Here is a 14,156-nt window from a genome sequence, read left to right as displayed (position 1 = left end):
TTCACAGTGCTGCTGAATGAATTGCAAGGGTTACCAACATGATGTCCTCCCAATAGTTTAAAAAAAAAATGTACCTTTTAATACCAACATTATTCAAACGGTTTAACAGGTTCCTATAGGAACAGAAAAAAAATCACAGGAAGAATGAGTTGACCTGAATATCTTAGGTGTAACTGCTAATGTATTCTAAATAAATGTGATGCTATGATATGTAATATATGCTAAACAGAATTTGTGTCAGGAATATGCGCATTCTAAGCAGCTTGCTCTTATGTAAGCCTAAGATAGCTGATGTCAGTGATCGTTTGTGGGTTGGTTGCAGGTCCTTGCACTCGTGTTTGTCCGAAAAGTAATGGATTTCTGCTTCAGCAGCCGGGAGCTAAGCTGGCTTGATGACTTGATGCCAGAAAGCAAAAAGAAGAAATTGGAAGATGCCAAAAACAAGGCTAAAGAACTGGAGGTAATAGGGGAAAATGTGTGTTGAATTGCGGGCCACTTTTAGTTGTATTTCAAAAGGCAAGGTGGTGTGCAAAGGTGGTGTGCATAGTGTGTAGCAACTAGTCAGAGCTCTGTATGATCAGTGAAAGATTATTTTGATTGTTTGTAGCATGAGTTACTACACAATGCATGTTTGTCTATGCATTTTTGATACTATCAGTGATAATGTACTAGCATTCTGGTACTGTTGTATCATCATAATTAGGATAGGGTACCTTAAATAGCCACCCAGCATAACATAAGTTCCTTTAACATAAAAATTAATTATCTAAATACAGTATCTAAATACTTGCAAAATTTGCATACATTGCTGGAACTTTGTGCACCAGCTCTTGTTGAGTTTTGCTTTGATTGATAGATACTGGTTAGCAGTTTTATTATAGCTTTTTCATTTTGCCTGAGCGGTTATCAGTTTAAAGTGCATCTCTAGGCAAAAACCTTTTTTTAAGCTCTGAATTGAGTTAGAAAAGGGGAGGTTTAGACCCCCTGTCAATTTTTAATGCTGTTTGCATCCCCATTGGGGATTTTTACCCCTCTATTTGTACTGGTGGCCATTGTCACTGAGAAGAAAATCATGGCAAATTGCAAGCATGTCCCCAGAGCAAGATGTAAGAGGAAATCTTCCAATAGGTACACCTGTTCCAAGGACGACTGTGTAAGAGAATTCCCCCCACTTTGAGAGAGTTTCTCTAACTTCCGGTTGCTTCTTTGGGACAGGAAGTAAAGAGAACATTTTCCATAAAAAAACTGGCATGGGTTTTACCCATCCCTACTCTATCCAAAACTGTATCTATGTATACATTTTAATTATATAAGGGTAAATGAACCCACTTTTGTAAGTACATTGGTCTTCATATTGTAGTACTCATAGGAATATTAACATGGCTGTTATGATGTATCTGGCTTAACTTGTAGAGTCTGTGGGGTTGATTTACTGAACAAATTGAGGCTGGTGACTTAAGCTGGCCATACACTTTACAACCATCGCACGACTCAAGTCGTGCGATGGTTGTAAAGTAATTAAAAACTTGTACGATCTGCCCATCTTGGACAGGCAGATCGTCCTTGCGATCATCGAAAGCCCACCCCGCTGATGACTCCAATGCGCACAGCGGCCCGTGCGGCATTTGTCTCCCGAGAACGCCACTAACCCACTGACAGATTCTTGGCGGGTTTTCGAGCCTGCTTGGGAGACAAAAGATGTGCGACCGTACAGTAGAAACGGTCGCACGCCTTCCATACAGGGGATTTCCCGCGATTATCGTACGATAATCGGCAGGTGTATGGGCACCTTTATGGAAGTGAATATTAGTAAACCAGGTGAACCTTTGTTCTCTTTGAACACCTAGTTATGTGCTAGAAAAAATATTTGCTTAATTTCCTTGCATATGATTGGGTATTTAAAGTGAACACAGGTTTCTCTTATTTACTAATATAATAAGGAGGAGGCTCCTATTACACATATATGTATATTAGTGGAACACATTTTTTTCATACATGTATATCATAGAAGCGCAATATGCCTATCATCTTATGCTTTTCAACCAAACTTTTTATGGATAGTAACAAATGTGACTGTTCTCTATACAAAACAAGTAAGAACATGTCAACACTTTCTGTTCCACCTAATCAGATTTTGAACCCATACATTTTCTAGTTGTTTTGATTACGCCTACATGTTTGTAGTGTGTGACAATTAGTGTATGTGTGGCTTAACCCCTCCCATTTTATCTACTTTTGATGCTAAGCTCACATGATCAGTTCTCTTCCATTTGTCAGGCTGTAGGCTGGATGTGGCAATAGTTTACCATGGGTTCCTGTTTTTGCTTTTTTCAGTTTATAGCTAGAATGGCTGCATCTACTGCTGATCCACAGTGTGTAGATGTGTACCTGATATACTGGGGGAGGCAATAGTTAACACCATATAATTATCAGATAATGATCATACTTTGTTACACCCTACTTGTTCTGCCTGTTTAGTAGCATATGTCTGGCTTATAGCAATAAAAAGTGTCAAGTAATAAAACATAGTGTAAGTTATTACAAAAAGTGAATCAAATATGTATATTTAATCACCTATTACTGACTGTACTTCAAAACAACTTATAGATGATACAGTATATATTATGTTTTAAAGTGACACTAAACTCGAGAGTTAAATCTTAAAAATGCATTCAAGTACCTTCAGTATTAACAAAAATGTATCTTATTTGTGTATGACTCAGCTGTAGCTCCTCAAATCATCTCTGAATTGGTGCCGACACTGTCCTTCCTTCTGGAGGGTGGCTACTTTTGTTCCCCATGGTCCCTTTGTGTGTTGTAAAGTAGCCACCGCTCCAAGCACTCTCCAGTGATGGACTACAATCTCATGTTTAGTTTACTAATTTGTATTGAGATTGTAGTCCATCACAGGGGCGAGCTTGGAGTGGTGGCTACATTACAACACACACAGGGACCATGGGGAACAAAAGTAGTCACCCTCCAGAAGGAAGGACAGTGTCAGTATGAATTCAGAGATGATTTGAGGATTTACAACCGAGTGATACACAAATAAGATACATTTTTGTTAATGGTTAAGGTACATGAGGACACAACAGGAGGTTAGAAGAGAGGGGGGTTCAATCTTCGACTGTGAAAGAGGTTTTTTACTGTTCACATAGTAAAAATGTGGAACTTCCATCCACAGGCAGTGGTGTGCGCTGATAGCCTTGATAAATTCAAGAAACTTCTAGATGAGTTTCTTCTTTCACTACATATACAAGAATAAGGGAATGTTAGAGGCATATAGATAAAGACACACAAACACCAAAAACATAGGTTGAACTGGATGGACCTTTGTCTTTATTCAACATCACCCACTTTGTTACTATGGGGTCTATTCACTAAGCTGCTGTAGGCAGCCGAGTGAACGACCGCCCCGAAGCGAAGTGAGCCGAACGCTGTTCGGCTATTCACTTCAGGCTGGTACGGCTTTGGCCGACCCGAAGTGCAGAAGGAGTTCGACTCAGCCGATCCAACATCTGGATCGGCTAAGCCAAACCTCCGGCAGGCTACTCGCTGCTGTTCGGCCTATTCTTATAGATGCCGAACAGCAATGAATGAATAGCCGAATGCCGCTGAGCGACATTCGGCTCGGCTGTTCTGCTCGGTCCCTCTAAGGGACCGAGCAGAACAGAAAAATAGTTTAAAAAGTAGGGAAAAAAATAGAAAACAATTGTGCGGAGCTAGCAGTGACAGCTAGCTCCACCCAACTGTTTTCTATTGGCCGGCAATTCTGCTGCCGTAAAAAAAAAAAAAAACAAACATTTTCGCCATAGGAATGCATTGCTAGATTCCTATTGGCTATTTCAATTTGCAATAGCCAATAAAAAAACTAGCTATTGCACCCGCCCTCTGCTGCTGCCAATCACTAATGGGGACCTGATGGAGAACTGCAGCAGTGGGCGGGTGCAATAGCTAGTTTGCTATTGGCTATTGCAAATTGAAATAGCCAATAGGAATATAGCAATGCATTCCTATGGTGACATTTTTTCTTTCCTTTTTTTTCTGACGCCTGCCAACGGCTCCGTGTCAGAATAAAAAAAAAGCAATGTTTCTCTCCTGGGCGGCCGGGAGCGGGAGACTCCTGGAGCGCCCAAGAGAGTTAGGCTGTCTGGAGATCAGTGTGACCTCTCTGCAAGTGGCTGGAGCCAGCCATAAGATCACGGCTGGCTCCGCCCAGCTGTCAGAAGCAGGCTGTTGGCCGACCGCTTGGCCAGCTTCGGCTTTCACCTCCGCTCAGTCGAGCTGAAGCATATGCCTTCTGCTCGACTGAGCCGTCCGGCCGACTTTCGGGAGCTGTACGGGCTATAGTGAATAGCCCATACAGCAGCCCTTTGGGTCTGCTGAACCGAAGGGGTCCTGGGGCCGAAGCTAGCCGAAGGATCGGCCGAAGCTACGGCTAGATCCTTTGGCTGCTTCATGAATAGACCCCTATGTTATTTGAATGCATTTTTAAGATTTAACTCCTGAGTTTCCTGACCGTCATTTAAATATATGTTAAGTAAATGGAGTCTGTCGGGCTGATTCAGCCACTTGGCTTCCAGCCCACTTCTGAGTTTTAGTTCTTCTGATACAACAAAGGATGTCTCCACTATCCCAGGTGCACTCTCCATAGTATGAATTTACAATCCACCAGGTAAAGTGGGACTCTTGGTGGCATTGGTGGATGTGCAGGCCTGGGAACATGATAGCAAAGATCTTATCACCAAAGTTCCTTAGAAACATAAAAAAAACATGTTAGATGGTTTATTTCTACAGTTTCTACCAAAAACAGATATTTTGTGTGTATTGACCTTTAAATTGTATAACAGCAATCTTTAAAACTTTTTTGTAGGAGGCAGAGAAGATGCTGCAGGCAGGTGAAGACAAAGGGGTGCAGCTTCCTTTAGAGACCAGGAAATTACTGGGCAGCCCTGGGAGAAACAATAATTCCAGGTAAGTTCTACATCACCCGGTGTTGAGAGTTGTGTAGGTGACTTTGTAGGAAGCTATCTGTAAGTAGAGCTGCCTAATGCAGATGGGGCTCAGGCAGCCTCTTAACAACTGTCTAAACATACCTCAGAAATGTACTTCATTTACCAGCTGAGTCACTTTAACAATATACATTACTATGTAATCCTTGCATTGATATCCTGGTAACTGTTTTCTTGGATTTAAAGTTGGGTTTTAGTTAGACTAGACATTTGCCCTTGTTGTGAATGATTGGAGGAGCATTTAAAATATTATAGTCCACATATCCAGGGTGAACAACCCTCGGTTCTTTTACAGAGAGAGAGACTTTATTGAAAAATTTGGCCAGAGCATACACAAAAATGATCACAGGTATCAGAGTAAAAATATACAGTCCAAACTTAGTTTAATGCCCTAAACTATCATCCAACTGTTAAGTGATTCCTGTTGAATTGACTGAAATTCATGCCATGGGTGGCACTGTCAGCACTACCTAGCGTCATAAAATTTGATTGAAGAATTGCGGGAGTTGGGTGGACAAATGTTAGCCAAACACTGTTTGCAGCCAATCAGATTCAGTCACTGTATCAAAATGCCCTGTATCGGGCCCGATTCCGATGCTAGCATCGGTATCGGGACATCCCTAGTATGTGTGTTAAGACAGATGTTGGTGTTGGCATTCTGAATACAATAGCTGACAGGGGAGATTCCTCCATGTATGATGTTTAGCATGGATGGGGTAATCAAGGAATTACTCTTGCTCAGCCTGCGGGGAGAGACAGCTACACATGTATGGGCAGAGAAGGTGAAACTAATCTAGAGGAGATCAGATCAAAGATAGTTATAAAGGGTCGGAGTGTCTACTGTGGTATAAAAATTATATATCTTTATTGAAAATAGTTTTTAAACACGAGTCATCATCATAGACCTGAAACCTTCTAAAAAATGAAACCTTCTAAAAAATGATTTAAACAACCATTATCTCACTCGCTTCATACACACACTTGAGGACAAGCTGATTAGTTTTGAAGTATAAGTCGGTGGAGCTTTTGATGTCAGGTATTAAACTGACAACTTCCTTCATGCACTTGGAAACATTGTTGCGATCACCTCTGGAGTAAACACAGAATAGATTTCTCCACTGAGTGTATCTTGCTCAAGATGACAGAATTCCTTAAAGGAGAACTATGACGTGAGTGATTTCCACTCACGTCATAGTTCTAAGCCGACCTGTGACAATGAGACTGTCACAGGTCGGCTCAGTAGATCGGGAGGTGAGGGAAAACATACCGGGTTCCCTCACCTCTCGATCCTGTCACGGCTCTCTGCCGTGACAGGGGGAGGGGCTGGATTCCCCTCTCCCCGCTCCGATCTGCCAGCGCTGACTGGCGGAACGGACGGGGGAGGGGGCGGGTACAGCTGGCTCTGCCTCTAGATAGGCAGAGCCAGCTGTCACTCACGCAGCTGGGCGGATCCCGTCATCTAAGTCGGGATCCGCTCCAGGTGCGGCGTCTCAGTATACCGCGAGCTGTAGCTCGCGTTATACTGAGCTTAGGGTGACGGGAGGACGCTAGTTTGTGTCCTCCCGTTACCCCAAGGAGAACTATGGGGAAAAACACTGACCCCATAGTTCTCCTTTAAGTAGCTGATAGATATCAATAAGGAGTTTTGAATTCTTAATGTCTCAATAGATCAATTTGCACAATTTGTAACAAAGATCTCCTCGTGTAATCCCACATGTTATGTGTTCCACATGGGAGGTATGATAAATAATGTTGTAAGAGAGGGATGGTGTTACCCATCCAGGTTATCCGCCTGGGATTTAAACACCGTCCCGCACATCACGTTTTGGACCTTTGCCTCTTCGTGGTAATTGATATAAAGTTCACACAGGAAAATCTTCAAAAATGTGGCAAGTAACGCCAAAGACGAAAGTACTCACATATGTTGTTTTCAGAAGCCAATTTCTCTGAGGCTCTAGGTCAGGGGTGCCCACAATTTTTGTGTTAAGATCTACTTCTCAAATGACGAGCTACATGAGATCTACCAACGAAAAAAAAACCTCCATCGCTCTCTCTCTCCTGGCTGTCTCTACTTGTTCATCTTCCTGGCTGTCTCTCCCCTCTCTCTTTCCTGGCTGTCTCTCCTCGCTCTCTCTCCCCTGGCTGTCTCTCCTCTCTCTCCTAGCTGTCTTTCCTTGCTCGCTCTCTCCCTGCTGTCTCTCCTCGCTCTCTCTCCCCTAGCTGTCTCGCCTGGCTGTCTCTCCTAGCTGTCTTTCCTTGCTCGCTCTTTCCTGGCTGTCTCTCCTTGCTCACCTTGCTGTATTTTGCAAACAGTGCAGTGCAACAGTCTGTGTAAACTAATATTCTTTGATGTAATACATAGCACTCCAACCACCAGAAAGGTGTCAGTGAGCTTGGCTCAGCAGACTCAGGCTAATAGTTAATCATGTGTGCACAGCGAAATAAATATACCAAAATGGAATAAAGGGGCCGCCATTCACACCCTTCGTGATCTACCAGCATCAGCTTTGAGAGCTACTGGTAGATCACGATCTACCTAATGGGCACCCCTGCTCTAGGTTGTACACATCAAGCTATGCACTAGAGATGTTCTGATAACAGTGGCCTAAACAATGTTTCTCTTGAAGTTTAGAAGCAGCTTTTATCTATCTTGTTATATAACTAATGTCACTGTCATCCCCATGCCCCTCAGGAAACATTACTAAATGGTGATCACAATTATCAGATGGTTCGGGGCCAATAGTTCTTTGTCCAGAGGTGATTTTGAACACCCACCCAAGTTTAAGCTGTCTAGCGCAATGTCGTTTAGCCAATTTCATGATCAGAGTTCAATATATATTAGGTTCAGTTTAATATCTACATTTATATGGAATAAAAGTTATGCACGGGTCTGAGAATTATCCCCACAGTCCTTCATTTCAAAAGAAAACTCTGAAGCACAGTTCAGCAGTCAAAATAAACAGTTTTTGATAGAGAGTTTACCATACAGTTCAGTTTATACATTGCTGCAAGTTAACAGGTAGGATAAAAGAGTACTGGAGTACCGGCAGAGACTTAAGCTGGCCATATGAATTGTGTCTTATTCCTTGTGAATCTGTATGTTATATTTAGAAGGTGCCGAAATTGGATCTATAGGTGGTACCACCTGGCTTGGCAAAAGCCGATTGGAAAAAAAATGACTTTCTGTTACGCCAGGTGGTGTCGGCAGGAAGGAGCTGGTCATGCACGGCTTGAATTTAGTCTGAATTCTGCTTAATTTGCCAGAATTTGAGCCGTGGGTGGCCCTGCCAGCACGATCTGGCTCCACAAGAGCTAACTAATAAACTGAAGGATCCGGGTTAAAATTTGTCAGCCGAACAGTGACTGCAAACAGTCAGATGCAGTCACTGTTCAAGTATTCAAACAACTGCAGGTGTCAGCTTTCAGAATACAGTAGCCAGCAGGGGAGATTCCTCCATCCGTGCTCGTTGGTGTGGATGGGGGAATCAGGTGATGTTTCTCATTCAGCCTGCATAGCTGAATGTAAAAAATCTTTAGGTGTATGGTGACCTTATGGCTAGAACAACTACATGTCTCTGTAACTGTGAGATTTAATTGGTGTGTACAGTTATCTTATTAGCATCACATGTATTTCAGTGTGCTGCACATGAGATGAATGCTAGGAAGTGGTGAAGTCTGTAGGTAGCAGAGAGATCTGTGTAGCCATAGGCTTAACAGACAGCTTTCCACTGACGTTTCTACACAACATTATACAGAATTAGGGTTGCACAGATACCAAGTACAGTACTCGGTACAAGTACGAGTACATGTACCGATACTTTTGAGCTCCAAGACTAGACTAGAGAAAAATTCTAATTCAAATGTAAGGAGCACACGGAGCTCCTGGGATTTGTACATCTCTGTTTTAATGTATGATTTTGTTTTTAAAAATATAAATAAAGGGATGGACAGATACCAGTTTTGCGAGTACGAGTACTGGTACTTGCCGAGTACTTACAAGTACGAGTACTGATACATTTTTGTTTATTGCCATGTGACAGTTTTTTCTAAAACAATACAGACTAAGGATTTCAGGACAGTGGTGGGGCGCCAGAGCCCGGTCCCGGCTGCAACAGCTGCAACCCTGATAGTTCTCATGAAAATGCCAAGTATCTGCACTGGTACTCGAAAAGTATCTGTGCATCCCTATACAGAATTGTTCTGAACTGCTCTCAAGAAGAGTCAAGCACATAATGAACAGGCAGGCTGTGTGCAATGTGACTGCAGCTTAACCATATTGCTTGCTGCCCTTTAGGTGACTCTAGATCAGAGGCAGACAACCTTGAAATTCCAGCTGTGGTCAAACTGCAGATCCCATCATGCCTCTGCAAGTCATTCAGTGCCTCATGGGACTTGTAGTTTACTATTAATTACAGGTATTGATATAGCACTAACAATTTACACAGCGCTTTACATAGTGCACATTCACATCAGTCCCTGCCCTCAAGGAACTTACAATCTAAGATCCCTATCTCACACACATACAGGGCCAATTTAGACAGGAGCCAATTAATCTTCCAGCATGTCTTTTGGGGTGTGGGAGGAAACCGCAGTACCCGGAGGAAACCCATGCAAGCACAGGGAGAACATGCAGACTCCTTGCATTTAGTGTCCTGACTGGGATTGGAACCGCGGACCCCCAGTGTTGCAAGGCAGAAGTGCTAACCACTTAGCCACTGTGCTCAACAATTGCTGGTGTGCTGTTGCCTGCCCCTGTTCTAGCTCCTCATAGACTGCAGTTGATTTCTCTATCCCACCTCTTCTCTTAAGGTGCCCATACACCTTACAATTATCTGCAGATTTTCTGTGGTCAGATGGACAAAGTGCAACAGATTAGCCCAGGTGGAGGGCCATCTGACCACAGAAAATATGCAGATAATTGTAAGGTGTATGGCCAGCTTTAGCAGAGTATAAACCAATCAATTACAAATTGTGAAGAGCTGCGTGAACAGAGAAACAATGCTGACAGTAATGAATAATACACATCTATGGCACTAATGTTAAGCCTTATTAGTAATCTCTGAGTGTGTTCTAATTTTGCTTGCACTACGCCTTTTGCACTCTTACTTAAGAATGTGAACATCATTAGGTGTCGTTCTTAATGATGGTACATTTTCTTATCCATGTAGTTATGTATCTTCTTAGTAACCAATTATTTTGTATTCATTCCCACACCTGCTGTGATATAACATTCAGATCAGAGCTGGAGAGAGTTTGGTTAGGTGATGTGAGATCTTTTACTCATTCTTGTTTTTGTTTTAGATGTGATCCATCTGAAATAAATATCTCTGATGAAATGCCTAAAACTACTGTGTGGAAAGCTCTCAGTATGAACACTGAAAGTTCAAAAGCAAAGGATAGAAGGTAAGGGGAAATCATCTTTACATTATCTACAGGTGTTTAGGGGGTTTCATCTATTTGCTATGAGATGTATTACCATAATGCAGCCTATATTATGTAAATCAGTATTTTGGAGTTGAATGTAGCAGAGCTAATGAATGCTTTGTGGTTGGGTGTATTTTGTAAGTACCCATACTGCCTGCAGAGGTTAAACATTTTGTCATTATTTTGATGCCATGTCAAGAGGCTCAATATATGTGACTTGCCCAGTTATGAGGTTTACGATTTAACAAAAGAGCGACAACGTGGAAATGGAAGTTTGTGTTATCGCTGGCAGTGATTTTTCGGAACATTGAACAATAATTGACAGCTGCCCAGGACTGTTCCACTTCCACAGAAAACAAAGCTCTGAAATGCAACATTACTCACTATAGTTTAGGCAATGTTGTGATCACAGAAAAGGGGCAGCTTTGGTCCATTCATTACTACGTTTCTCCCCCATGGTCCCTGTGTGTGTTGTAAAGCAGCCAATGCTTCATGCTCACTCCTGTGATGGACTACAATCTCATGTTAAGTTTACTAATTTGTATTGAGATTGTAGTCTATCATGGGAACAAGCTTGGAGCGGTGGCTACTTTACAAACCATACAGGTACCATGGGGAACAAAAATAGCCACCCTCCAGAAGGAAGGACAGTGTCAGCACCAATTCAGAGATGGTTTGAGGATCTGAAAGCATTTTTAAGATGTATCTCCTGAGTTAAGAGTCACTTTAGGTAACCCATGGCTGTTGTGGAGCTGGAAGTCCCAACGTGTACTGCTAGGCTTTGGCTGACAGAACATCAAGCTTATAAAGGCAACAAAACCAATTACAGTATTTTTAGAGAAGTCAGAACAGTGAAAGATACATTCTTATTGCTGCTAGTTACTGCACATTTCCTATTCCCTTAGAGCAGGGGTAGCCAAACTGCTGCCCTCCAGCTGTGGTGGAACTACAAATCCCATGAGGCATTGCAAGGTTCTCACAGCCACAGACATGACTCCCGGAGAGAGATGCATCATGGGATTTGTAGTTTCACCACAGCTGGAGGGCAGCAGTTTGGCTACCCCTGCCTTAGAGTATATGCCTGTATGTTGCGATTTGCTACCCCACAATGGTAGCCTCCAGCTGGCAATAGATATTAAAAGTCGGCCAGAATTTCTGACTATTGATCAATCATTCCGTAGAATGAACATGGCAGTAAATATATGTGATTGTTGTCAATTGTGTGCATATTCATAGAGTAAGCAGCACCAGCCTTATCTCAAGGGAACAAGAACTGTCAGTTGGAAAAATCCATATGGAATATTCGACTCTAAACACAGGAATGGTTTAAGAAGAGAGTGTTTGCAAAGACGTTATAGTCCCCATAGAGTCATTTTCCAATCCAGCTATAATCCCCTTGTGACCCTAATTTCATGGCAGTAGGCATCTTAAAGGAAAGCTATGTCTTCTGCAAAGCTTGAAAACTTTCCCTAAATTGTATTTTCTGCAGGCAACTTTAGTGTATTTTCAGATTACCAGGGAGCACCGACCCCTGACCTGAGTTTACATTATAGTGCTCTCTCACCCTCCATGGCCATTGAGGCCAAACATCACTTTTGGTAGCCAATTGGTTTGCATGGGGCTTGGGCCTAAGCATGACTTTGCAAGCAGTGCTTGGGATGTGTATAATAGGGAGCCCTGGGTTTTTGGAACTCCAGCTGTGCAAAACATCTGAAGGCGCTTGCTGTACATACCAGGGGGCAGACTACTGTACACTCTTTTCAGAGGACACAGGCTTGCTCTAAACTGTATAAACTGTAAGTATGTCGTGTATTAAACTGGCTTGTGTTGTATTATGGGACAGAATTATGAAAACAAAATGAAGCTCAGGTATTAGCTTTTATTCTATAGCATACCTTTTCTCGAAAAATGGTCAAGAAATGTAACTCTTGTGTGGGTACAATCCCACTTTTCTTTGCTGCAAGTTTTATTCATTGTTGGACTGGAATACAAAAACATCATCATCGTAAAACGTTGTATGAGAATTCGTTTTTCAATGTTACTGATGTTACTTTTTAATATAACAGTCTATTCATCTTATCTTATTTTTTTACCTTCTGTTCTATTTGCCAGCATTTTTTAATAGGTGTCTTGGCGCGTGAAGGACTGTGCTTGATGGAAGATGACTCAGGGAAGGGCCAAGACCCAAAATGTGGCATACAGTTTTTATGGGATGTCCCCACGTTTTCTCCACATGAAGGATACATGTTAAAGCCATCAAAAATGTTATCTTGTATAAATATATATATTTTTTTTAATTTTCAGTGTGTGCTTTAACAAGCTGTTATTATTTGTGTGCCATCAGTGCACTTGTAACGAGGAAGTGTCCAACACAGCAATGCTGAACTGCAGCTTCAAACAGGTTCATTGAAGTAATTCCAAGGAGGATCTATGGAGTTTTACCTCATCGGGATATATTCCGCATTGAAGCAGATGTGTCTAGTTGATCAGTTCTAGTATTCACTAGCTACAACTGGATGAAGAATAGTGTCAGTAGACCTGTAGTCACAAATTCTGTTTTTTTGTGTGTAAATCATAGAGAAAACTATACTTTAAGATCCTTGTATCTGCCGGATGATAGTTAAGTCAATGTTTATGGAAGTAAGAGTTCAGCACCTCAGCTTTCCTAACAGTGACATAAATTAGAGATATCACATGGCATGTTGACTGATCTTAGTTCAAGCACACTCCTCCATATTGTAAAAATGTCTATAGTAGATAACTCTAAAGTGGTGGATGCTTAGATTTTAGAAATGGTTGAATTGGTTAAATCCACACAAACTAAAAAATCAGCACTTTGCTTATAACGTGAGGTGCATGCAGAGAATCGGTTACCGCTGCAATTGGACTAAAGGGTAAACAAAACGTTTTCTACCCCTTCACAACATAAGAATAGATATTGGGTCTTGTGGGGAGAAACTCAGAGACTCTCTAGCCCTTTAAAAATAAACCCAAACATGATATGTTAATTTATACCGGTTTATGGGGGTGGGGGAGTTTCTTTGATAATTCTAGCCAATGCATGTATTTAATTTTTGGCTGTGTGTGGAATTAGCCCTTTTAAGTGCCCTATAGATCCAGGCCCAGGAGATAATCTGTAGATTCAGTAAAAACATTTGCAGTGTTAATGTGACCCTTGTTTTACAAATGATGGTAACTCAGCTGTAGATGGGTTTTCTGAACTGAATTACAATTGTATAGGATATGAGTGATCATCTGCAATTTTTGTTGTTGAGCCTAGACTATGTTTGAAAATGTAATTGCGCAATAAGCCACCTCTCATTACAAATATATCTAGGTATTTTTTTTATTGCTCCTTATTGGAAAGCAATATACTTTCAGTGGTGTACACTTTCAAAATAAAGTGTTTTTTATTCACTGTATTTTCATTTACAAGGCAATAACAGTAAAACTATGAGTGTGATGTTTTGTACACCTTATCCTGTATGCCGCCTTTTGGAGACCATTTAAGTTTCATAAAATTTTCTTGTTTAGATGACTTTTACAGCTGGGCACATATTATGGGTTTTCTGTAAATATGCATATTACCAGCATCAATGGAGGAGAATCTAGCCAGGAATGAAACTATATATAATCTAACCTGTTTGTCTATGGCACATGCTTAAGTGATTACTGTGTGGTAATAGACCTTGTAAAATGAAAATCCAGCATATTGTATCT

General features: G+C 41.6%; 1 protein-coding gene across 1 annotated transcript in view; it reads left to right on the top strand.

The window, feature by feature from the left end:
* The window catches only part of LOC108794394 (electroneutral sodium bicarbonate exchanger 1), a 168,597-nt gene extending 155,620 nt beyond the window's left edge, over window positions 1–12,977 (top strand). The window contains exons 22-25 of the mRNA XM_018565421.1: window positions 323–460; window positions 4,874–4,974; window positions 10,314–10,415; window positions 12,549–12,977. Coding sequence (XP_018420923.1) covers window positions 323–460; window positions 4,874–4,974; window positions 10,314–10,415; window positions 12,549–12,558 — 351 coding nt within the window. The 3' untranslated portion in view covers window positions 12,559–12,977. The remainder of the gene's footprint in view (window positions 1–322; window positions 461–4,873; window positions 4,975–10,313; window positions 10,416–12,548) is intronic.
* Window positions 12,978–14,156: the final 1,179 nt, after the last annotated feature.

The sequence above is a fragment of the Nanorana parkeri genome, unplaced genomic scaffold (assembly GCF_000935625.1).
Source record: "Nanorana parkeri isolate BGI_ZX_2015 unplaced genomic scaffold, ASM93562v1 scaffold846, whole genome shotgun sequence".
Taxonomy (NCBI): domain Eukaryota; kingdom Metazoa; phylum Chordata; class Amphibia; order Anura; family Dicroglossidae; genus Nanorana; species Nanorana parkeri.
The sequence above is the reverse complement of the archived record's forward strand: the minus strand, read 5'-3'. Positions and strand labels throughout refer to the sequence as shown.